Source organism: Coffea eugenioides, chromosome 7, assembly GCF_003713205.1.
Source record: "Coffea eugenioides isolate CCC68of chromosome 7, Ceug_1.0, whole genome shotgun sequence".
Taxonomy (NCBI): domain Eukaryota; kingdom Viridiplantae; phylum Streptophyta; class Magnoliopsida; order Gentianales; family Rubiaceae; genus Coffea; species Coffea eugenioides.
This window is the reverse complement of record NC_040041.1, coordinates 4,757,276-4,782,948: the sequence shown is the minus strand read 5'-3', so window position 1 is coordinate 4,782,948 and position 25,673 is coordinate 4,757,276. Positions and strand designations below refer to the sequence as shown.

The window sequence follows — 25,673 nt, the reverse complement described above, 5'->3', positions numbered from 1 at the left end:
TACTTAATTAATCATTAAGTTAATGGATTCATATTTCAAATTTCAGTTTTATCAAACGTGCCCTAAATGCAGGATTGTGTATATTTATTTAAGTTTAGTATAATTTAGATATGTTAATGAGTATCCATTGAGTGCTATCAGAAAAATCCTAATTACGGACTCAAAAGTTTTTTCTTTTTTAATATAAAACGTAGTAGTAGTAATAGATAAACAAATCTCCATGGGTTTTTTCAAACAATTTTTTTTTGGGTTTCAGAGAGAAATGTCAGCTAATAAATTGGGTTAGACTAATTCTTCAGCTAATTCAACTGTTTTTCCCAATCCCCCATAATGACAAAGAAAATGCAGAACCGTACGACAGAGACTTGGACAGCATTACTATCTATCTTGATGATGATAATGAATATGAATGGAGTTGCGAGTTGTTGAATAATCATCAATTATCAGCAGTTCCGGCTACCAGCCGAGCAGCCAGTCGGCCACGCACCACTCAATTTCAAGTTTCAACAACCCTCTTTCTTTTCCTCCACATTCTGCTCCATACTTATCCATCCACGTAAGCCGCTACGTTTTAGGGGTCTCTCTTTCTTTTTCTTTTCCTCCCTTCCTGATCACTTGTTAGTTATTCCCTTTCCATTTTTCTGCTTAAACGCCCTTTCTTTTCTTCCGGGTGATGTGTAAATATGAATAGAAGCAATGGAGTAGTAGCGTCTTGATTGTTTTCATAAGACATTGCTGACCAATTCTGCAACATGTACCTTGAAACAATGGTGGAGCCAGAAATGTATTAATTCAGTTGGGGTAAATGTAATGTATAAATATAACCATACAAGCGTTGAGATACACTCTTTCGTGTCATTAAAAGTGTCTTATTTTTCATTTTAAAATGTCCTAAAATATTTATCCTATTAAAAATTTCAAAACATCTTTTAATCTCTCCTTTCTAAAATAACACGTTCTTCTAATTATGTGCATGTTACAATTCAAATTCAAATTTTCAATTTCAGGGGATAAAATTGAGAAGAGAAACACAAACATCAAAATCAAACTACTACTCTTAAAAAATTTTAGATTTTCGAAACATGATCAAATAATTGGGAACAATATAATTGAAAAATTACGTAGACAGTCACTATGTCATTTTTTATGGGTGTAAAAGTGTAGTGAAGAAAAAGCAATTTTTATGAGTTTAAATCATAATTAAAAAAATCACAAACTTTTTTCAAACGGGTTTGTTTGTCCAAAGCATATTGAGAATGAAGTAGAAAATGACCAAGGTAAAATTTAGTGTTTGTTGGTGGTTTTAATCAAGCGTGAGAGATGAAATACGTAGTTATTTATTTATAAGTTGTTGATTTAGAGTGTCAAATAAATATCTCGTTGAAGAATGATGGGTGATATTCTCTAAACGCGAGGTCAAAGTTATTTATTTACACATATAAATTAAATATTTTGATTGGAGAAGTGGAGCTAAATAAGCAAAATTTTATAAATGTGGCAGCAAAATAGTCCGTTTATGCATATAAACTAAAAGATTTTAGTTGCGTCGCTGCTCTGCCTCCCATTCTAAGTCCATCTCTGCTTGAATGTAAGTAATACGTTAAACTAAGATTAAAAATCTTATCTAGTCACGGCAGTGACTGCAGGGTGCAATTGAAGATGAGAGATGAGATGTTTGAAATTGGATTGAGGAGATTAACCATGAGATACTAATTTTAACGTCTCAAAAAATTTGCTAAATTTTTTCATTTTGTTATGTTAGTGTTTACATCAGTTGTGCTACCGTTTACACTAAAATCTCCGATTTGTTAGATTTCAGGTAAGTATAATTTGATTGTTGTTCCTCTATTATCTATTAAGAGAGAGAGACAACGTTGTAGTAATTATTTATAGTCTAAGTAATGCTTCCAAATAAGATATGGGTGTGGATTATGTTTATTAGTTACACCATTTGGATTGTTTGGACTAAAAGATGTGGTTATAAGGCAATAAATACTTTTTTTTTTTTTGGAAGACTTGAGCATCAAAACAAACTATAATTTTTGGCAAGTAAATTTTTTATTAAATTTATCAGCTACAAGTTTTTTAATAATTTTAATTACAGTAATCTCAAAAAAATTTTCAAAAATTTTAAACTATAACTTCAAAATATTCAAATATTTTTCTTACAACTTCTACAGTAAATTACGATAAAATTTTAGACAAACACTAAAAAAATTCATTTGTCAAACGGCCGTAGTGTACATTTGGACATACCGTATCGCTGAGTGAGAAGTGATTTCAACTAGTTAGTTTTTTTTTTTTTGACTTTTGTTTTCAACTAGTTAGTTATTACTATTGAATTTGACTTTTGTTTTCCTTGAGATTTCTATAAAGCACTGTAGATAAAAAATCTAAAAATAGTCTCAATTCTTTCTTCTTCTTCTTCTTCTACTATTTGGTTCGCCGTTGGCGTTTGTCAGACTGCTTATCAATCACAAGACAAGTTGTTAAACATTCTACATCATCTGGTCTGACCATACCAGGGTTGGTTGATTGGTAGCTAGGCCGGTTGCTCTTTTTTGCTCAGGAAAATATTTGCTGGTCCTTTTTTTTTTTTTTTTTCCGGTCATAACGAAAACATTCTTATAATCTAAGAAATCCTATTTTAAAGAAAGGGAATTGTATAAGAGCATTGAGGAAATCTAAAAAAGCTTTAAAAAATACTAGCAAATATATAAACTGAATTAGATCAAAAGATTATTCTAACACCTTCGTTGAATTTATTTTCACCGTAAATGAGATTCAAGCCTCCAATTTACGATTCAAATAGAGATGTAATCATTATTTTTTGATGGTCGCAGAGTCAAAGTTTGGTGGTTAAATATTTGCTTGTCATCCATTCAATTTTCGTGGCATCAGGCAATTGCGGCCATCGGTATATTAGTATTTATTGAGGTAAGCAAAGGTCAAATGTAGCGGAAACACAAACGGCAGATTGGACCATGGAAAGGGCTCCATTGGCAACCTTCTGCACCTGCAACCATGGCAGGTTGCATTTTGCACCCCTTTCGGTGCACAATCAAATTGATATAATAAACAAGTCAAGATAAAATAAAAAAATGAATAACGCAAAAGATAAAAATTGAATTAATTTGTCAAAAAGCTCTTGAAAGCAACATCTCTTTGGATTTTGGATTAAAATACCCATTCTTTGTAAGGAAGTAGCTGATGCAAAATTTTCCTATCACAGTTATTGAATCTCTAGGCTTTCGTTGTGGATGGCCGACATGGACTCCAACAAATTATATATATATATATATATATATATATAAAAGGTACTACTAGTAGTATATAATTGATGCGTGAAATGTTCCAAATAGTTTTGGACATTATCCTTTTAGCTGTAGACTGCGAAAAGAATTTCGCAAGTTCAACGTTACCGTGTAAGGAAAAGAAAAGGGGAAAAATTCCATTTCAGCTAAAAAAAGATTCTTCCCACCTTTTACGTAAAATGGTAAAAGCCTCAAATAACGAATATTGCTACTTTGTGCTTCTTTAACAAAATAATCTTATATATGTATATTTTTTTAGCTTTTTTTTTTTTTTTTTTTTTTTTTAAAAAGAAGACTTGTGAACACTTTTTAATACGCTTGAAAAAAATATCACGTGATCCAATCTACCACGTAAATACACCAAACTCCATCATAACGAGTGTTCAGCATCGTATGGTATTATTTTCCTTAGTACTGTTCTTTTGGGCACTGGCACACAAGGGTTTAGCTGGAGTGATTCATCCTCAACCAAATGTGCCATTAGAAATCTCCCCAAGAGGAGGAAGGAAACACTACTGTATTACACAAGAAAGCAAGCTAATTAATGTTCTCTCATCTAAAGCCTTCACATACAAAGCAGAGAGAAAACCCCACCACCATTTATTCAGCAGAGAGATGCATCTTTGTATAGCAGCAGAAAACATCGTTGAAGGTTACTATTGATGTATAAGCTAAAACGATACATCTATGCCAAGCAGTGCCATGAGCTGTGAAATGAACTGGGGATGACCTGGCCAAGCTGCTCCAGTCACCAGATTTCCATCGGTGAAACAACGATCTATCGGTTCGGGTTCTAACCAAGATGCCCCAGATAGAACCACATTAAGCTTCACAGCAGGGTATGCAGTACATTTCTTTCCCTGCAAAGGATATATCAAAACGAGAATTAGAACACAGCAGCCCAAACAACTTTTTCAGCCATATATTATCATGCGGGATCATAGAACGAGAATACGACTACAATCTACATGGACTGTCCTAAAAGCACAGGAATTGGATCCATAAGAGGAAGTACAAAAGGGTTACCAAGCATAAATAATTGGTAATCATCCAAAAATTGTCTAGCATGACAGAGGCCATTCCTTGGTTGATTTATCAAAGAGGAAATAATGAACAAAGATTGGTCTTCAAATATTCATTACCTTGAGAACACCAGCAGCAGCCAAAATCTGTTGCCCATGGCAAATAGATGCTACTGGTTTGCCAGACTCCATAAAGTGTTTCACCAATTTTATAACACTCTCATTCAGTGCTAAGTATTCTGGAGCTCGGCCCCCAGGGATCACAAGAGCATCATAGCTCGAAGCATCCACAGCTCCAAAATCAGCTGTTAGGGTAAAATCATGGCCCGGCTTCTCACTATATGTTTGGTCACCTTCAAAATCATGGACAGCTGTTGCACATTTGTCTCCGGCACCCTTGTTGGGGCAAACAGCATCAACATGGCACTCAAGAGCCTGAAAGGACTGAAAAGGAACCATAACTTCGTAGTCTTCCATGAAATCCTGCAGCAGGAGAGAGCAAATGTGAATCCTCGCAAAAGATGGAATATTGCAAAACCATGTACTGATGTTCAACACAACCAATGATGAGGTCAGATGAAAAGCAATGGTGACAACACATAGTTAATGCCAGTCAAACATCATAGGCTGCCTGTGAAGGCAAGGAGCCACTCATACACCAATGATGGCTTGAAGCGACAATAAACATATTGCAACAAGACAGCTTTGATGGCTACTACCAACTTCAGCTTATTTGAGTACCAGGAAACTAGATTGTATGGGAACCCCAATCATAACCATTTTGACATTGTATATAGACTTCTCATTCTAATGAGAAGTTTTTCAATGGTACAGCAGGCTGAAGTTACATCTACTTTCTCATCAGCAGATCAACCATAAAAGTTGGCAGATGCTCTGCATCTTAAAGTTCCCATAAACTACATCGAATACAAACCAAATTTAGGTGCCAAAATTCCAAATACAAACAACAGTTCTGTAAACGGATTTGTTTAGCATGAAGTTAAATCAGGATAGCTTAAGCTTACTGCTTACCCCACAAATAAATAATATTCGTTTCGCAGAACCAGTTATGCTGCCACCCAGTGCCTTGATGAAAAGGTTAATAAACTCAGGATGTCCTTCGTATGTGGCTCCTGTGATGAGATTGCCATCAGCAACACATGAAGCCCAGGTCTCTGGTTCTACCCAATGAGCACCTGCGGCAATTAGTACAGGCTTGAGAGCAGTATAAGCTGTACATCTCCGGCCTTTCACTGAATCTGCAGCTGCCAAGATCAATTGTCCATGGCATATTGATGCAATAGGCTTCTGAGAATCCGCAAATTTTTTAACTAAGGATAAAACAGATTTATCCATGGCAAGATATTCTGGAGCACGTCCTCCCGGTATGACCAACCCATCGTATGTGCCGGTCTCTACTTCGTCAAAAGTTGCATTAAGGGTAAAGTTGTGGCCTCGGGACTCAGTATAAGTCTGAGATAGTTGAGGATGACAAAGCAAGGAATGTTATAATAATTAGAGAAGTACAACAAAAATCAGATTGATTTTTCTCCAATTAATTGCTCAGGACAAACTTTTCTTTCAGAGTAAGAGAACATAAAACGGAATGAGAATCCCAAATTTGTTGCTCATACACTATGGAAAAACTTTGATGCACATTTAGCCTTTCATCCCCTGGTCCACCGTCCCAGCCCCTCACCCACTGCACGACCTCTTCCCATGCATAAACTTCAAATGTAGAGCAAAAACAAATATTTGCTTTATAATATACATAAGAGTAATTAAACAAGCATTAACAGCCATGTTTGGATATAGTGAAAGACCCAATCCCATCTTACTAATATACATCCTTAATTGAATAACCAGCTCTTGCTTTACAAAGTGTAATTAAAAGCAAGAACTTATCAGTCCAACTAAAGTAAGCAGTAATAGCAGCTACTTCCTATTTCCTAAATACAACAACCACACTACCTATGATAGTATCTGTAGACGAGAAGTTGACGAAGTAATACTCGATCAATCTATTCATTTCATTTCTTTATACTAAAGTACCACATCCGAATTCCCAAGTTTCAATCAAAACCGTAGACCTTCTTCACTATTAATTTGCTACATAAGAGTTCTACAACCAACTCAAAATATTCAAATGAACTTATCCTCGACGCCGATTTAAGGTATTCCTTAAAAAGTACAATCAATAGAGAAACAGAAAAACAACAGACCTGGTGACCGGAAAATTGATGAATAGATGTGCGGCACAAGTCACCAGCTTTCTTCCCGGGGCAAACTGCATCAACAGCTACTCCATAGGCCAGTAATGCTTGAAACGGGACCATCACCTAGGAATTTAACATCCAACTATGCAAAAATGTAATCTTGCATTATACTAGATCGTTCTATCAGTTACAAAAGAAGTATGAACAATAGAGAACCTACCTCGTAGTCTTCCATGTAGTCTCCGCATAACAAAAGAACCCTTTTCTGACCATTGGGTTTAGCCATTCTTCCGAGGGGATTCTCGATTTTGGTGTGTGGAGCAGGAGGTTCTGGGACTGATCCTCTTGGTTTGGCCACTGGTGCGGAGAAGAAAGTAACAAGAAAAGGAACTGTAGTAATGTATTCTTCTCCAGGCCTTTTCAAAGGTCAATTTTTGATTAAAAAAGGGGTGTTTTCTTGAATGTCATAAACGCCCTTGAATCCTTGGTCTGTGAAGGGATATTAATAATTCTTCTCTGGGTGGTTTTGTAAATATAAAAGTTGCAGGAGGAAACTAAAAATAGAAAATGGCATGCGAAAGAGCAATTAGCAAATGACACTAGTCAGCTAAAAATCAGATCGTGATTAGCCAGAGTGTGTCCTAGTCTACGTTTTTACGAATGGTGCATCATATATTCACATGATTATCTCTGGAGATTTGTTTTCCGGAGAATTCTTCCTCGAGATTCTTGACTTTGCATTATCAAGGAGTATAAAATGCTAAAGATTTGATATTTAGTTTAAATATAGAAACTCCCCTCGTGAGCATGTTTGGAACAGCAAAGCCACCTTCCTTGTGTCTCTCAAATGAGTCCAAGACCTATTTTGATCAGAAGTGCAAAGTGCCAACTAGATGAGTTTAATTGAGTAGCTATTGAGTTTGCTTCGTCAAAATTCGAAATCGAATTCCCATTGAGCGAGTTCAAGATAAAGTTCGAATGGCTCGACCTACTTAATGAGTCAAGTTTGATTTTAATCACTCACACACACATATTAATTTGTATTTGTTTGTATAAAATGTCTCTTTTGTCTCTTATTTACAATTATATAAAATATAAATTTATATTTTTTAAACTTGATCAGACTTGATTGGACTCAATGAGCAGGCTTGAGCTTGAATTCGAGTAATATAAAATAAAATTGAGTTTGACTTCCAAAAGCTTGATGTATTTGAGCAAAAGCTTTTTAATTCGAGTTGAGCTTGAACAGTATACTGCTCAAATTTGATTGCACCCCTAAATGATTTTTGAATGAAATATTTTACTATGCTAGACTAATTTCCAACTTGGGTCCAAGACTACAAGTGAGGTTTAGCCCTATAAACCAATTTACACATGGCAAGAGATGGATTCAATTCGGATACCAAGTGAGCCCATCTTCCATTTTTTTCCCTTTCCTTTAATCCCTTTCGTTGGATCATTTGTGTTAGCTTTGATCATTTGATTGGAGATTAATAACAATGAAATATTAATTTTTTATTCAAATTTCTAAACCCAATTTCCTTAAACTCTTTTAGCCCTACTTTAGACAAAGTCCATTTTGGCTTCATTAGTTTTTTTTTTTTTTTTTTTAAACACTTCCAATTCTTAAAAAAGACTGAGAGCTTATTTTAGAACATTTCCAGCTCCTTGACAATTCTTCTACTCAGCACCGATATCAGGCGATGGCAGTTGTAGCCTTGAATTCCTCTTAAATTTAGTGCAAGTTTTGCTTTTTCTCAAGAACGAAGAAGAGAAGGAAAAAGAAAAGAGGGCTGCTTGACAATGCAAGGGGATGGGGGAGAAGAGGACAGCTATGAAAGAGGAATATTGGAGAAATTTTGGTAAGGAGAAGAATGTAGGAGAAACTTGGCATTGGGCTCTATTCAACTTCGTAAACATGATTCTAAAATCAATCTTAAGGACGTGGAATTTATATCTTAGGAAACTGAATAAAAAGTTCTATTTCATACTTCATAATAAAAATGTCAATATTAGTCTAAAACATTCCCCCCCTCCTCCCCCCCCCCCCCCCGGGCGCTCGCACGGGTTTCTTCTCTGTTTCGTTAGTATTTTTTTCCAAAATCAATTTTCAATTGCCTCCCACTTTATGATCACCAACATTTTTGTAAATTGTTTGCCTAATTAGGGTTCAATTGGCAACCAGTGGTCACCAAAAGGACTATCAAACTCTAGTAATTAACCAACCTCGACAATAAAAAGCAAATTCAGCAGTTCATACACCTATAACTCCATATTTGTAGGTGATCCAAGAACTATATAAATCCAATGGGAGGTCAATGTAATTCTTCCAATATTCAGGTGAAGCTAATGTAATTATACTTGAATCAAGATGAACAAATGAATCTCTAAAGAATCTTCAGAATGATTAATAAAAAGCAATTACAATAACAGTGCTAACATAACACGGGTGGACGTGCCGGAGTGGTTATCGGGCATGACTAGAAATCATGTGGGCTCTGCCCGCGCAGGTTCGAATCCTGCCGTCCACGCCTTTTACTTCCTGTCTGTTGTCCATTTTACCGTCCTGTTCATTTTGCAGATATCACTCAGTCCTATCATTTCCCAGACCAATTTGCAGATACCTTCGGTCAATTATCAATTTAGTTAACTATAAATGTCCCATCAATTGCTTTATTTGCCACATTTTATTTTACCTGTGCTGTCCATTTTGCAGATCATTTATCATCACTATCATTTCCCAGACCAATTTGCAGATGCCTTTCTAGTCCATTCAGTCAATTCTCATGTTAGTTACCTGTAAATCTCCCATCAATTGCTTTATTTGGTAAAACCGTTTCATGTAAAGAGAGCCACGAATGGATTGGATTTGTTTTCTCTGCCCAAGTTTACCGTAAGAACCAGTGCTCTAGAAAAAGAGATGAAAAAGTTGAAAAATTCTGTGGTGAATTGTCTTGCTAGACCCCAAGTTTACCATTTCTATTGTCCGTTTACCTTTCCGGACATGCATTCAATTCTCAATTTAAGTTAGCTATCATCTCTTTTCTTCAGTTGATCGGAAAAAATGTTTGCGTTAATCTTATATATGCTGACAGTTTGTACACTACAACAGTTGGGTGCATAACATACATTTAAATTCAGATTATGTGTCATACATTTAATAGGAAAAAATGTATACATTATCAGTATATAGAAAATTAATCCAAAATATTTCATGCAAGGGTGAGGGTCAAAAGACTAGTTTTCTCTGCCCAAGTTACCATAAAACCTAAGTGCTAGCTCTAAAAATGGGGATTCAAAAATGACCACGCAAAATATAGCTAGAAACATAAATTGTGAAACAGAAATGAGTATATTCCTTGGTGAATTGTCTTGCTAGTCTACCGAAGAAAGACAATAACACGTCTGCAAGAAATGTGGTTGTGACTGAAATTACTAGTCAAGTCTTTTAGAAAATTTGTAAACTGGTACACGTCGTTTGAATTGAAGAGCACCCTAAAGAAACTACTATTCTGATTGAAAATATCCGCCTGTTGAATGGTTGTTTAAGTAGATTAATGTTGCTATGATAAATTAAGGAGGCATATTAAGCCACAGGGTCAAAAAAGTGCTATAGAATCTTTTTAAAAGTTCATAAAGAATTCCTTTTTTTTTTTTTTTTAGCCATCGAACGATTTAAGCACAATCTGGTGAAGAGTTTTGGTAGGTTTCATTCATCTCAATGGAATAAAAAGGGAAAATGTACATTCTCTGCAGAAAGGGAATGGGTTGGGCACCCAATACCAGATGGGCCGTGGATTAAGGAACAGATCACTAATGTTCTCACGTAACCTTATCGCTGAATCTGAGCCCAATAATCTCCATCCATTAATCTAAGCCCACCTTAGAATCGTCCAAAATCGTTATCAAATCAGCAGAGCTGAGAAACAATGGAGGTCGCGAACCACGCTGCGAAGAGGAAACGCGACTACTCCGACTACGACAACGGTGACGACGACGGACGCTCCGCCTCCGCCCCCTCCAATGGCGAAGAAATAGACCTCTCTTTACTCGAAGCCCTAGAAAAATCTCAGCAGAACCCCGTCGAAGCTCTCGACATTAAAACCCTAAAGAAGCTCGTACTGGCCTTCGAACGGCGATTGAAAGACAACACCGCCGCGCGATTGAAATATCCGGACCAACCCGAGAAGTTCGCGGACTCCGAAGTCGAGCTCCATGAAGAAATCGAGAAGCTCAAAATCCTCGCCGGTGGACCCGAACTTTACCCGGAGCTCGTGTCCCTCGGCACCGTCGCTTCCATTACTCAGCTGCTCAACCACGACAACACCGATATCGCAATTGACGCCGTTTCGCTCATCCAAGACCTCACCGACGAGGACGTTTTTGACGGCGAGGAGAAGGACGAGCCGGCGAATGTTCTAGTCGATGCCTTAATTGAGAACAATGCGCTGGAGCTTTTGGTTCAGAATTTGAGTCCGTTGTCCGAATCCGACCCTGATGAATCAGCGGCTATTTATAGTACTCTGTCGACTATTGAGAATTTGATTGAAATCAAGCCGGCGGTGGCGGAATTGGTCTGCGAGAGGACGAAATTGCTGAAATGGTTGGTTGGGAAGATTAAGGTGAGGGAGTTTGACAGTAATAAGCAGTATGCTTCAGAGATTTTGGCGATTTTGTTGCAGAATAGCATGCCGAATCAGAAACGGTTGGGGCAGATGAACGGGGTGGATGCTGTGCTCCAGGCTGTGGCAATGTACAAGTCGAGGGACCCGAAAACTGGGGATGAAGAGGAAATGGTGGAGAATTTGTTTGATTGTTTGTGTTGTTTGTTGATGCCTTTGGAAAATAAAGAGAAGTTTGTGAAGGCCGAGGGGGTGGAGTTGATGATTATTATTATGAACCAGAAGAAATTGTGCTACGGGTCTGCTATCAGGGCCTTGGATTTTGCTATGACGAATTATCCGCCTGCTTGTGAGAGGTTTATTGATGTGATGGGGTTGAAGACTGCGTTCCCAGCTTTTATGGGTAAGGCAAGTTCAATTCTCCCTTTTCCAGCATAGGTGTTGAGTTACACTAGCAAATTAGCCATGCATTATATGCTTTCATTTGCTTTTGGAGTAGTTATTACTATAAATGCTACATTCACTATGCTTATGGCGTGGCTACTCGTGAGCTATATAAAGAGAAATGGTTTTCATCATAGGTTATTGGTTGAACCAAAAAAAAAAGAGGAGGTTGAACTGTGCAGATTTTTGGTTTTAGGATAAACAACTTGGAATGAAATAAAAAGTTTGGATATTATGTAGAGTGGCGTTTTGGAGTTTGTAAGTTCGCTACTCCTACTTGTGTGCGAGTGATCTGTATGTTCATTCATTATTTTAGATTTATTTTATTTTTTATCATCATCATCATTAATTTATATATGGTTCAATATTTCTTTATTTGGTTCATCCTTTCCCCCTCCCATTTTTGGTGTTTCAATGTGAACTAGGGTGTGATCTGTCATTTTTCTGATTAAATATTTCAGTGGATCTTTTATCTGTCGTAAAATGTTGCAATTAAAATGCCTATAATTTTCTCTCTATGTGGCCACTGGTGTAATGTTCGCTTTTAGTTTCAATTGATTGTGATATTAGTATAAATTGGTAGTGATGCAACACTTGAATTTTACCTTTGTTAGATTCCTGTGAGCAAGAAGAACAAAAAAAAAGGCTTCAAAGAGGAACTTGAAGAGCGCCTTATATCACTAATTGCATCATTATTTGGTAAGAAGGCAAGTGAATGTCTTTCAATTTTTCTATGAACTTTGTTTTTTCCACCTCTGAGTGTATATAAGCATTTCTTGTTATTATATATTCAGCTAATCTAGAAATTAAGAGAAACAAGCATAAGGTTACAGGCTGCGTTGCATATTTTGTGAAATGTAGTATACTTTTGCCAAATGTATGATGCACATGTATAACCTCTATTCTCATTGCATGACAGGTGGAATCTTGAGGGGTTCTAGAAGGGAAAGATTGTTAATTAAATTTGTGGAGAATGAGTGTGAAAAGATAGACCGGCTCATGGAGCTATATATGAGGTGAAACCATGAGCTCAGAACACTAGTTCTTTTCCCCTATTTTGGAGTGCAGATGATTTGTCCCCAATGGTTATTTCATGAGGCTAGGAGTATTTTCTAATACTAAACTTTTCTATATTTTTACCCCTTTCCAGATATTCCAATAGAGTGAAAGCAGAGACAGAAAGATTGAATGATATTGAACTTGACGATTTGGAGGTTGTACAATGTTTAGATTTCTTTTTATATCTGTTTCTGTCTATTCAAACTGTGTTTAACATGAATGACATGAATATAACTGCAGATGGATGAGGAGGAAAAGTACAACAGAAAGCTGGACTCTGGGCTATATACTCTTCAGGTTGAACAAACTTATTACTTTGTAATAACCTATTATTGTACTGTTTAGACTTGCTTCTATCCTGGTACCTAAACTGAACGAGTTTTGTTGCATATGTAGTTATACACCTTTTGCTGATTTATTTGATAAGGATATCACCCTGGATAATCAGTAACATCATCTGATGTTTCTCTCTTGTTCTTTAAACTGGTGCAGTTAATTGCTGTGATTCTTGGTCATCTTTGGACGTCTGAGTAAGTTTTGGTGTCTAATGAGTTGCTTGTTTTCTGAACTGTAGTTGTATCTGGTGTCTTTAATCTCATGCTTTCCCGATGATTTATTGTTGTAATGTAGGCATCCTCAGATGAGAGCGAGAATCGAACTATTATTGAAGCAGAATAAGCTCTCTAGGAAGGATGTCAAGTACGTACTTCAGGTATTCACTTTTGAGCTACTTTTGGAGCCAGTTTACTCATTATTTTACGTATTCCAAGATTTACTGCATGGATTTGATATGGTTGAGCTGCAAGTTAGGGGGTGCGTTTCTGCAAGTTTTGATACCATGTCTTATAGAAGCATGTGAAGACTTGTACAAACTTGGATGCAACATGATGAGCATTGAGACTAGTCAGCTCTTGAAGTACTAGACATTGAGGAAAAAAATACATGGAGTCCCATGTATAAGCTTGAAGTTCATAGACTTGTATGCTGACGAAAAGTTTGGCAGTTATCTTATATTTGGTGCAAGTGTCTGTTATCAATAGAATTAACATCCAGATGGCATTTGCACCCACTTGCACAACTTGGTATCTTATGTTTGTTGGATAACTTTTCTTCGACAGATGAAGCAAATTGTATTTTCTTTGTTCATTTGCTAAAACATTTGATTGATAGGAAATATTATCACGAAATTCTGTTTTTTCTAGTAAGTTGTTGAAAATAGACTGTATTGAATACCATAAAGGAGGTAACGATGTGGGAAATGCGAAGGAGTGGATGTGTGTAACAGAAGGTTTAAAATTTTAGCCACTATCAGGTGTTAAGGTTCTTGGTTAGTGGCTGGTTTCAGAAACTTTGTTTTTGCATAAAAAGAAATATATTAATATCTTGTTTTTGTTTATTTAGAGTACAAAGCCCAGTAATATTGGTAGGCTGCCATAGATTTGCATTCACTGTTTTTGGAAACAGGAATATCACGACAATGTTGGTGACCTGGAAGGTCCTGAAGAGAAAGAAAGGGCACAGTCAAAGATCCAGAAATTCATCTCAGCATTTTGACCATGTCCCTGGTAAATCCTGCTGAAGTATCTGAAGACATTTTAGTTGAAGAATTCTGTCAAGACTTAGTGGTGGTGATTTTGTATTAGCACTTTGTTCTCCCATCTCGGGTCCTTGGTTGTTCTATGCAGGGTTGTCCTTTGATGTTGTAACTTGTAACTTGGTTGAAGCAAATAGTATTCCACTCAAGTTATGAAAGTAAAGAAGAGAGAAGATGTGATTTTCTGCTCAAATTGATGGGGAGTTTATGAAAGAAAAGAAATGATTTTGGACACATTGTGTTATGAGTTTATTGTTTAACATTTTATGGGTAAAGTTGGCATTTTGAAAAAATCTACAAAGGTTAAATGGAACTTCCTTTTTTTTTTCTCCCCATTTTTGGAAGAAAAGTTTCTTAACCAGTCTGCCCCTCCATTTCCTTCCACTTTCCATTTTTTCCTTTGCACTTAAAACTCCCAAACAGGTAAATTTTCCTTCTTTTCCCTTCCTTTTTCTTGGGGTACATTGGAGGGCTTAAAATCCCATTAGCTATTTACCAGCCCGGAGTCACAACCCCAATCATATCCTCATACAGAATGCTCCTGATCTCTCCAAGGGGTCCTACAAAAATTCTTCCCCCCCCCCCCCGCGGGCCCATTGCCATCCTTAACCACAGGCCTGCTATCAACAAACACTCAACTTGTTTGAGATCAAGATCATTGTTTAACCTCCCACCCACAGCTGATGAAACTTTCCCCAATCCATACAAGTCCCAAACCCATTCCAGGAGCCCTGTTTCAGATTTTTCGTGAGTCGACATTGGATCGGTTGACTTCGTTCCGCTGGCAATTTCTAAAGCGACCACCCCAAAGCTATGTACATCGGACTCCTTGCTAGGCCTGCCAAAATCTCCAAGGTTGGCATTAAAACTTGAATCTCCATTGCTTGATTTGATGTCCCCGTGTATCACACATTGTTCCCACTCTTCATGAAGATACAGCAAAGCAGATGCCTGCTGCAATGGCAATGTCCCCATTATTATAGGTATCACTTGTGAGTTTTTGTGTTATTTTTGTGACTTGATTTGCTAATATTGATGTCCATGCCATTTGAAGATAGAGATGCTTGATTTTTGCACTTCAGACATTCCTCTATGAGTGTCATTCACGAATTGGCTATTGTGCTCTAATTTGACTTGATGCCAAGATTTTAGTTCCGTGTTCCTCCATGGATTTTTTTTTTTATGTGTTTTTTTCTTGTGCTGTGATATTCCTTATTATCACGCATGTCGAGACATCTCTTTATCTGAACTGGTAACAAGTTGAACGTTCAATGTTTTTATCATGCTTTTCTTCTTATTTAGTAATGGCTTATTCCTTCCACTCATCTTAATGGACTGGGTTGCTAGCTCTAACTTTATGGCTTCATTACCTTAAAATTCAGGTACATGCATGAGGTCATGCAATTCAATGTAGCTGTCTTCTCCTTACAAGAGACAGTAGAGGTTCTAGAGCAAGCAAGCCGTTAATTTTTTCCCAATCCCTATTTGTTTATGCAAACTTATATTCATATTGCATTTGAATCCCTTTTCCTGTTTTCGTATTTATTTTGCCTGTTCCCTTGGAATTGAGATATTAAAGGTTTTTGAAGCATTTCAATGATATTAAGCAAGATTTCAATGCAAATTGATTCTGCAGCAGATGAAAAATGCTATGCAAGAATGGTGAATGGTTCAAATTGTGAAGTTATTCTCAATAACATATGGGTGAACTGGAATCGGTAATTCAACCAGTAGAATGTCAAGTTATCTGTAGTGCTTAAAGGTTACCTTTACTTGGTTGCTGTTGACAACTTGGAATAACTGGAGCATTAGAATTTTTCATAGATTATGTAGAAGATTGACAAAGCATAGGAAACCTTTGATGGTATTCAATTGGAGGACTGAAGTTGAACATGGTACTTTTTTTTGCATGTGTTCTCTTATTTGATTGTGTTACATCTGCTTTCTTATCCATTCTAATATGTATAGTGTTCATATACATTCGAATTGGTCTTTGATTCAGAGTTGTTTATTGAACGAAAAAATAATCTATTATCTACTGTTTAGATTCGCTTGATAAATTATAAACAGATTTTTGAAGCCTAATTTCCTGAACTTTGCATATTGTATATGTAAATGTCAATTTAATCGTACAAAACTATCCCTTCTCAGCTTCTGGAACTTCCACATTTTATGCCTCCCATGCAACATCTTCCAAACCAGACTTATGAAAGGAGTACTGAGGCTGGTCCTATAGATTTGACAAGGGTGACTGAAACTTTTGGCAGCTGATCAGAATTCTACACATCATTTGCCTAAATTGCAATCTGTTCGTCGCAGTTGTGTGTAACCTACATCTACTCCAGCTGCAACTGCCCCAAATAGTGTGTGCTCATTATAGCCTCATTATGTATACTGAAAATTTTACATCTATTTGAATAACGCATTCATTGTATTTTTTTTCGATGGAATTTTGTTGAAGTTTTAAAAGTGTGTAGTTGTTTCACAAACATAAGACCAAACAGTAAATATCTGCCAAATCCGGGCAACCTGATGCGTAGCGTCAGGCTTCAAAAACTAGTATATACATATATACCATGACAAGCATTTCACATTACAAAATAGAGAAACCATTACATATAAAACGTTACAAGATTATATAATGAGGGTTCAGCACTGCTTATAGCACTGAAGACACCCATTAATATTCTGGCGTTTCAAGAGGACTGGACTGCACCATCCTTTAATTTACGCCTTGTCCTCGTAAAAAGTTCTGTCAAATCCCCAACCAAGTCAAGTTTCCCTGAATTTCTTACACATGGGTTTCACCGTTTCAGGTAAATTTAATCTACTGCAAATATAAATTGGATTGGTACCTCCCTAACTCATCAATACATACTGATAAAATTGCTACCCATAAATCGTTGATTTCAAGAAAGCATCATCCCCCGCATTAACCATGGACAGTATGCAGAGCTCAAGTAACACAGGCGACAATAGAAACTTTCGACTTTTGCATAGACTACGCAAGAAGAATCTTCAGTGATCTTGTCTCACTTGAGCTTCACTTCTGTGACTTCTTCCACTTATTGTGGTGCTTCCCATGAGTTTGCGCACTTCTGGTAAACAACACATAAATCAATATTCGGGGAGTAAAAGGCGGTGGAGAAAATCATAATGTGGTGTGGTTTGTGTTCTGGGACGGTACCTGAAGATGCAAGAGTTTCAATCAAGTGAAGTGACAATTTGTAGAATTAGATACTCACCTGTAACTCCTTGTAGACGGTCTTGGCTCATCGCTTAGACTGATTCCGGCAAATTTACTTGCTAAGTGTTCACTTGGATCATCACCAGTAACAGATTTTGATTCCGATGGCCACGTAGCTGGAACTACTAAATTCCTGCAGCAAATGAAGCCTTTGTTTTTTAGCTCTTAACTTTGGCTAAACAACCTATTAAGTTTCTACAAGATAGGGATCCAGAGTACGCACTTAAGTATTGAGAATGGCAATGCAAACAGAGATTAGTGACCGAAAAAATGAGTGTGAGAGGAAAAGTTAAAAAGATAGAGAAACGAGTTTGTGACTTTATGCCAGAATCAGCTGCTCCTCTACGTGGAATGCACAGCATAGCAAACAACCAGTTAGTCAATCCCAGGAATGGTGAGGTCAGGGGCGGCGCTCTTGTTATGAAATTATGCAGGCCTTGAAGGCAGCAGCTTGACAATACTAACATCAAACTATAACCTCTAGAAACTTTAAATTGCCATGTTTTAGTTGTTTTGGTTATGAAACTACTGAACAAGGAAGAAGGATAAAAATTGACAGGCCGAAAGAATACCATTCGAACAGAATGTACTAGTGCAAAACATTAACTATGACAAGATTATAAAGATTGTAAAGTTACCCTTCCATCCGTTTGAATTTGCAACGATTCACAGTGTTCAGTGTGTAGTTTCCATATATCTTGTCAAGTTGCTTTGCCAAGTTTGGTATCTCCGGGTTTGCCAAAATATCCCAAACTTTTAGAACTTGCATGTCAATTGAAATGAACTTCTGGATACCGACTGTCCACATCAGTTTCAGACCCTTCACATCATACGTCTCCAACAACAGAGAAGTACCATTAATTTCAATTCTACTAGTGTCACTTAGAGGCTGGCGCCAGCCGCTCGCAAGCTTCACTAGAAGAGAAAGAACTTCCTTGCAGATCTCAGGATCCCGAATTCTTGCGAGTGATTTTGAAAAATCATTGCTGAAGCAAACCTATTGTATAAACCCAAGGATAGTTGAGTCAGTCAGCAACACCACTTGTAAAAGGAAATTATAGCGAGCATTAAAAAAAAAACCTACCAAAAACAGCAACAAACTAGCCGACCAAGTTATTACTTTAGTATGACAACTGAGACATACCTTCCACCTCGCTGTTTTGAACAGCACTGAGTCGGTACTGAGTAGTTTATCAAATTGGCCTAACTCAATTAAGGCAGAAGAAATTGCTTGAACCAAGATCTTGTTATCTCTAGCATTATAGAAACAACCACGAGCCTTTGCGTCCAATACTAGTTTCTTCCAAACGGAATGACTATTCACGAGGGTTGCACTATTTCCCAATATCCAAAGGCAGTGCCTGTAAATCAAGCCATAAGTGCTACTACAGACTACGTGTCTGTGCATCATCTTGCACGCATATAATTTTCCAAACATATAATGAAACTCAAGAAATAGAGAGTACCTATGAGACTCATTTACGTTCAGGTTTCTCTTACATTAAATTCATACCTTGCTCGAGTGAGAGCCACATTTGTCCTCTGATGATTGGAAAGGAAGCCAACTGATCCACTCCCATTACACCGCACTGTTGAAATAATTATAACATCTTCTTCCCCTCCTTGAAATCCATCGACAGAACGAACATTAACAGAGAAGTCACTGTCTGTGTCCGTACTATATTTCTGGCCAAGCTTTCCCTGAATTGCAGAAACTTGAGCTTTGTAGGGTGATATGCAGCCAACACGGAGCTTCTGCTTTGAAAAGAGAGACCCTATTGAGAAAGGGACGATGAGATATCAGCTTAACTGCATACAAGTCCAAAGAAAGAGGAGAAAAAAAATATGATACTCTAGAATTTGCAGAGAAGCATACTTTTATGAAGGTTAGCAATGATCTCAGCAACTACATAAACCTCCACGAGATTTTTCCTACTATGCTTGTCATCAAACTGCTCTTTACCAGGGTTGATGTCAATGAATGAGTATGATCCAAAAATGGACCCTTCCAGGAAGCGCTTCTTGTACTTCACATCCTTCACATTGGGACCATCCATTATTAGCTTTCCATAGAACTCCCTATTTGGAAATAAGCTTATCGATGGATGCATCCTGTACTGAACATTGAGAAGGTGCTTTTGATGACCTAACATCACTAGCCTCTCAAATAAACTTCTTCCAAAATTGGCCTTCTCACATATCTGCTTAAGACATATCAGAAGAGTCAGAAACAGAAATACGTTAAATTTCTAAAAATAGACGAGTAAAACATGTTCAATTGGAAAACCTGGCTTTGAACCATTGCTGGTAGTTGTTTCTCATCTCCAATAAGTATAGCATGGCGGATACCAGGTAGCTGAAGGGGTATAGTGGACTCGCATTCCTTCAACTGTGCAGCTTCATCAATGACCAATAATTCCAGTGGTGCCATTCCTTCCACATGCAACTTAGCTGAGCTTGAAGCAGTACAAAAGACCAAGAAAGCTCTCTGTAAACAGAAGCTTCTAATTTGATAATCTTCAGAGAAGCTTGGAAGAGAGATTTTTTCTTGAAGGTGTTTCAGGTTTAGCAGGCATCCCATTCTAGTCCTTCGCAACTCATTGAAGTGTCTTATCCTTCTTTCTGCAGTTTCAATTCCATAGAGGACTTCTCTTAGCCCTTCATTAGCAGAAGTGACCTTATGTATCAAAGATCCAAGAGCTTGCAGCATGTTAGAAACCCTTTTCATACTCTTTGCTACCTCCATTGGAATGAAAGATGTAGGCATGTGGGTGTACAAGCTTGGTATACAAAATATTAGCCGATTCCCAATCAATTTAAATTTCTTGATAAAAAACTCATCAAATGACAAAAGAGTAACCGACGTATTGTCTGGCTCCCTTTTGTTTGTCTTGCTACCAGCAATATTTTTCTCCTCCATGTTGTGCTTCGATTTTTTCTTGTTGTTCTTCTTAGAAGCTGCTTTGTCCTTCGATTTTTTCTTCTTGTTCTCCTTTAAAGTTTGAACAATAACTTTCTTCCAGAACTTAGGCTTATTCTTTTTTGAGCCTTGACTGTCAATCTCATCCACTTTGCCCTGGCTGTCACTTACATTAATGTTTTCAAATAGTCCTCCTTCCAGCTCACCCTCCTCATCACTGGGAGGTTCTTCATCATCACTTTGATCCTTTTCCCTCTCTTTATCCAAATACAGCTGATACTGTTTCTCAGGATCTTCAAGCAGCTGTATCATAGATTCAGTACTGCCTTTCCACCCGGACAATGGAGCCAAACAACATGAAAGAGCAGAAACTCGGTAATCAAGAAATACATCAAGGAGTTCTTCATAATCATCAATCTTCATTCGTTCCCCATTTCCAAACAAAAGAATGTCCCCTAGTCCATAAGTATCACACTCGAGAGATGGCCTGACCAAAGTCATCAACCGATTTGTAACTCCCAGCACCGCAACATTGGTTGGTGCACAAGTCAATGTTCTGCATTTCATCTGTAGCAGCAAAAATAATAGAGAAGCTACTGTCTTTGTTTTTCCTGTTCCTGGAGGACCCCATATCAGCTTGACTGAATTTTGATGGTGACACTCTTTAGTAGTAATACAATCTAAAACAGCAGTTCCTTGGGACTCATCTAGTCCAAAATTTCGAATGGCTGCAATTAAATGTGATCCAGCATCTCTTTTAGTTTCTCCATTAGAACAAAGAGTGCAATTCCGTCCAACCTACAAATGACAAATAATTATGAACATCATAAAGAGAAGCAAACTTGAAATTTTCAATTCCTATTTCTCTTGCAATGTACTAAAAGAGAGTTGATAGTTCTCAGAAGAACATACAAAGATAAGTAAATCTTACATTCGGATCAACTGGCATTATGGCCTTAATAATCTTCATGTTTACTACTTCTGGGTCAGGATGTAGAGCTTTCCATATTCTGATGTTTGTTGTCAAGTTAGTAAGATAAACAGCAAACAGTTTGTCCCTGTTTTTACCCTTTCCATCCTCATGTTTCTCAAACTCAAGAGGTTTTGACGACAAAATAGGAAGTTTCTGAGAATCTCCATCCTTCATCCCTTGAATTATAGCAAGAAGATATGGTCTTTTCGGCCTGTTCAAATCATCAATACATTTTGGCCTTACATCTGTAAGTGCAATAAGATCTCCAAACTCAGGCTCGTAGATTCCTTCTTTTTTCTCATTCATTCCCATTTGCTTCAATGAAATGGAATAGTACAACTCTTTAGGAGGTTTATAAGCCTTTGATATTTTTACATCAAATACTTCACGCATAGGCGCACGAGACAATGCTGTCATGCTTGAGAACAAATCAGCATGTGTTTCTTCAATAAGTGGGTAGATAAATGATTTCAGATAATGATCAGTTGACGGAAATGTCTCCGGTACCTGTTTCACCTGTCTCAAAATGAAACCAAAATAGTATTCAGTGACAGCATATATCCATAGTCCCTAATTCACAATGCGTTTTGGAATATACTACCTACGCCATCACGGGCTCAGAAGCATTGTTAACCTCTCCTTATACGTATAAGAGGAAGAAGAAAAGAATACAGCTTTGCAATTAATAGAGCAGTAAACTAAAAATGCATTGTGTCTGTAATCCACTGTCTAAAAAGCAATAATCAAAGATTACAAAAAATTAATAGCATCACATCAACAAGGGCAATCTAGTACGAACAGAGAAATCTCAATCTGCAGTATGTTTAGCTACGCCATGCACGAGCAATTGAGGATCATCAAGAATCATTCAGTTTTCTATGTTAGCCTTCCAATTCGAGTTCCAGTAAGCTTAGTGGTCATCTTCTTTGTACTCTCGATCATCTAATGCTAATAACAGACCGTTACTATTGCTTCGAAATGGTTAAAATTTATGTACCTCATTCCTGAAATTTTCTTTTTGTTGCCAGTTGTATGTACGTGGGGAAAATTCTTACTAGTTATTTCAATGCATGGCAAATTTAAGACGCACATAATGTCATCAGCATATTTAAGATGATTTCAGCAGGGCAAATAGATAAAATGCATTTGAGGGGGGGAAAAACGCAATATCTTGTTATCTCAAATCTCAAAAGGAAATACTGATATCAATCCCTTACCTTGTCAGAGTAAAGATTTTTGTTCATCACATCAGGAATAGACCAAGAAAACACAAAGTCAACCAAGCCCAGACCCTTGGATTCTTCCTTCTTCCTCGTGTTCGCCTTCCTCATCATCATCTCTCCTTCTTTCCTAAATGATGAAATAAACTTACCCAAATATCACAGTAGCACTCACAGAAAGACACACAAATGCACGGATAAATGATATTGAAAGCTTAGCCCCGAAGAAATTAAGTACAAGGAAACTCCAGGAAACCTTCGAGATTAAGAAAGATGCTTTAGAAAAGAAGAAAAAGGATTAAAACTTTATACAGATCATCAAAAGTATATTTCCGTACAAGCACAACGCGGAAAGTTTGTCGAATGTGAAACAAAGAAAAGGCAAAACATTGACTTGTAGTCAACTCTATAGACCAAAAGCAGGAGTAGCCAAGAAGATTCAAGTCCCAAACAGTCCTCTGCGTACCAAGTTACCGACGTATTAAGCAGTATAGTAGAGCTAAAAAAATTTTTATCTTCAATGGAACCCAAAAAGTAAAAACGAAGGAAAAATGCAGTTGCTGATGGAATAAAAATGAAAGCCATTTTGACGTCTGGTTTTCCTTACTTAGACGATGAAGGAAACTGCAGGGGCTGCCAGAATTTCCTGCTGTCTTTACAGTTTCTAATTGGACTTGGGAGAGTGAATAATGTCTTGTACGGATTCAATGTAGATGTAGGAGAACTGGAGAAGAGCTAGTACGTAGTAGTATAACTTTACAAATCCATGGCTAAATAGGCGGTCTAATGCATGAAAGTGGCAGTAGTATATACGGCATATCAAGGCATGAGAGGTTTATATAGGGCGTGCTTTACTCTTGCCTTGGGAAGGAATATGAATATTTATACGATGTGACAGTTCCAATGAATTTAAACCTGTGGAATTTTTGCACGTATCTCGGCAGTTGTCTTCTACAATTCCTATATTTTGGACATTTTCAATTTTCTTTTTATGGAAACCTCCATCCTCTCCCAAAAAAAAAAAAAAAAAAAAAAAATCCGATGCATAGTAGTGGTAGTTTTTAAGTCGTAACACTTTGGCTCATTTCAATGTATGTTCATAATGTGAGGGGCTAAATTCACGTTCTACATTTTAAATTTACAATTGGTGTAATTTTTAATACTAATAATTAATGATACAATTGTTATCTGCATTCATGATATGAGTCATTAATTAATACATAAAGGATGTGAATTCAGCATAATCCCTTCTGCCATTGGAATACGAGAAGTTACTTTTTCAAAAAAAGAATATGAGAAGTTACATCGTGGGAATGAAAAGAAATTCATCGTGCACAAGGTTTGAAAAATTTATTTTCTGTTTGATCTAGAGCAATTTACCTTGCAAAGTGTCAAGTAATAGCCCATGAGATGTTCCAGAATAGTGCAAACACATGAACAAGATGGTTTGTTGGTAATTAAAATTATTTAACATTTGCTGAGACACGATAATTTTGTTTGGATTGCGGTTTATTTGTCAAAATATATTTGCTTACATCATCATTACAATTTCCAACGCACCTTTTTATCTTCCCAATTACTTTTTTATCTCACATACATCACATCACAAAAAGTGCTACAGTAAAAATATCTCTAATAATTCACAATCCAAACAAACCCGGTTTTTTCACTTTGCTTGTACAGCATATGTCGTTTCTGATTCTAAAGACTGCGAAAATTGAATTGGTTTGTGTAATTGAAGGACTGTCGCTACAATTTCCTTCAGGTCTGCATAGTTTACATGAAAATACCCAAAGATCAGTGCAGAGTTTCCTCAAAGCACTAGTATACCTCTCCCACACCCCCCCCCCCTTCTCCCCACCCCACACCCAAAAAAAATAAAAAGAAAATACTTATATTAAAAGCAACTTTTTAACTTTTTTGACATATTTCAAAAAGGAAAATTTGGTGCTTCTATGGATTTGGCAACATGTCTTGTTACCGCACAAACCAGAGGCCAATTCACTGGCTACGTCTACTGGTGCCTGAGTCCCACATCGTGGACTAGAAATATATGACTTTTGCAACCTAACAACTATCAAAATGAAATCCATGATTAGGAACTTGGCGTGACATAAAGAGCTAATCAAACTTCTTGTTGATTAGTGCATTCATGATTTCCCTGAGGATTTCATATTTGGTTCAGTATCATCTGTGTTAGTTGAATATCTCCCATTGATATTTCAATCGAATTTCAGTCATATATATATGAAGTGGCGATTTGATTTTGAGATGAAAGTCCAGTTTCTTTAAGGGAAAATACCGGTTTTCATCCCCAAACTTTGGAGTAAGGACATATTTCGTCCCTTAACTTTTGAGCACGACACATTTGATGTTTGAATTAATTTTTTTTGACCAATGTCATCCTCAAACGGCAATTTAGCCAATTTTTAACGGAACTGGTTATGTGAAAATCACATGACCGTTAAGTAAATTTAAATTACATTTTTAACAAAACCTGTCAATTTCCTGCATGCAATCAGTTAACTTTTGGTAATTTTGACTAAGCATCCATCAATAAACACTTGCGTCCCGTACGTAAGGGGGGGAAAAAACTAAAAATAAGGATAAAATGAAAAATGGGCAAGAAAAGAAATAATCAGCATGAAAAATGAAAAGGGATAATTTCACAAACATCCCTTGAGATTTTTAATAGTTACAAAAAACTCCCCTCAAAATTTAAAATTACATATACTTTGCATACTTTTACTATTTATATAAGAGCAAATTATTTGAGCAGGCATTGAACTATTTGAATAGTAAAAATTTGGCCCTTCAATTATTCATAACATATTTTTACCCATTGAACTATTAAAAGTATAAACTTTGAGTTATTCATAACATATTTTTACCCATTGAACTAGTATGTTTTGTATTTAATATAAATTAAATATGTGAAAGTTAAAAAAAATAATAAATTGCCCATAACATACCAACTCTTTATGAAAAACTGGCAGGTTTTGTAGTATGTTTTGTACCAGCTCTTTATGGGAAACATACCAG

At 36.8% G+C, this 25,673-nt stretch overlaps 3 protein-coding genes and 1 non-coding gene across 4 annotated transcripts; 2 read left to right on the top strand and 2 right to left on the bottom strand.

Annotated features, from left to right (window-relative positions):
* Nucleotides 1-3,661: 3,661 nt before the first annotated feature.
* LOC113777601 (protein DJ-1 homolog D) lies at nucleotides 3,662-6,948 on the bottom strand. The gene is made up of 5 exons (XM_027322749.1): nucleotides 6,773-6,948; nucleotides 6,559-6,675; nucleotides 5,369-5,809; nucleotides 4,457-4,819; nucleotides 3,662-4,174 (listed from the first exon to the last, which is right to left on the bottom strand). Exons 1-5 carry the CDS (start codon nucleotides 6,836-6,838, stop codon nucleotides 3,986-3,988), a joined length of 1,176 nt encoding a protein of 391 aa, XP_027178550.1. The 5' UTR covers nucleotides 6,839-6,948; the 3' UTR covers nucleotides 3,662-3,985.
* Nucleotides 6,949-9,001: 2,053 nt separating this feature from the next.
* On the top strand, nucleotides 9,002-9,083 carry TRNAS-AGA. Its single transcript has one exon. It is a non-coding gene; the product is annotated as a tRNA-Ser (tRNA).
* A 1,398-nt stretch (nucleotides 9,084-10,481) lies between these two features.
* Nucleotides 10,482-14,507, top strand: LOC113778101 (beta-catenin-like protein 1). The gene is made up of 8 exons (XM_027323375.1): nucleotides 10,482-11,582; nucleotides 12,233-12,317; nucleotides 12,538-12,634; nucleotides 12,769-12,832; nucleotides 12,918-12,974; nucleotides 13,170-13,207; nucleotides 13,308-13,389; nucleotides 14,142-14,507. The coding sequence occupies exons 1-8, from the start codon at nucleotides 10,482-10,484 to the stop codon at nucleotides 14,229-14,231; spliced, it is 1,614 nt and encodes a 537-aa protein (XP_027179176.1). The 3' UTR covers nucleotides 14,232-14,507.
* A 2,309-nt stretch (nucleotides 14,508-16,816) lies between these two features.
* Nucleotides 16,817-23,357, bottom strand: LOC113778100. Its single transcript, XM_027323374.1, has 10 exons — nucleotides 23,239-23,357; nucleotides 22,629-22,761; nucleotides 21,370-21,927; nucleotides 19,806-21,236; nucleotides 19,395-19,719; nucleotides 19,032-19,293; nucleotides 18,663-18,879; nucleotides 18,157-18,515; nucleotides 17,517-17,651; nucleotides 16,817-17,369 (listed from the first exon to the last, which is right to left on the bottom strand). Exons 2-10 carry the CDS (start codon nucleotides 22,746-22,748, stop codon nucleotides 17,315-17,317), a joined length of 3,462 nt encoding a protein of 1,153 aa, XP_027179175.1. The 5' UTR covers nucleotides 22,749-22,761; nucleotides 23,239-23,357; the 3' UTR covers nucleotides 16,817-17,314.
* Nucleotides 23,358-25,673: the final 2,316 nt, after the last annotated feature.

Bases quoted from the DNA above. Each gene is read 5' to 3' on its own strand.
- LOC113777601 (XM_027322749.1), bottom strand. From the start codon at position 6,838: ATGGCTAAACCCAATGGTCAGAAAAGGGTTCTTTTGTTATGCGGAGAC. The intron at 5,810-6,558 runs GTCTGTTGTTTT...CAACTATCTCAG, and splicing joins ATCAATTTTCCGGTCACCAG to ACTTATACTGAGTCCCGAGG. The intron at 4,175-4,456 runs GTAATGAATATT...TATCCTTTGCAG, and splicing joins CTGCTGCTGGTGTTCTCAAG to GGAAAGAAATGTACTGCATA.
- LOC113778101 (XM_027323375.1), top strand. From the start codon at position 10,482: ATGGAGGTCGCGAACCACGCTGCGAAGAGGAAACGCGACTACTCCGAC. The intron at 11,583-12,232 runs GCAAGTTCAATT...TACCTTTGTTAG, and splicing joins TCCCAGCTTTTATGGGTAAG to ATTCCTGTGAGCAAGAAGAA. The intron at 12,318-12,537 runs GTAAGAAGGCAA...ATTGCATGACAG, and splicing joins ACTAATTGCATCATTATTTG to GTGGAATCTTGAGGGGTTCT.
- LOC113778100 (XM_027323374.1), bottom strand. From the start codon at position 22,748: ATGATGATGAGGAAGGCGAACACGAGGAAGAAGGAAGAATCCAAGGGT. The intron at 19,720-19,805 runs GTTTTCCAATTG...TGTCTTAAGCAG, and splicing joins CAGCAATGGTTCAAAGCCAG to ATATGTGAGAAGGCCAATTT. The intron at 18,516-18,662 runs GTATGTCTCAGT...TTTATACAATAG, and splicing joins TCAAAACAGCGAGGTGGAAG to GTTTGCTTCAGCAATGATTT.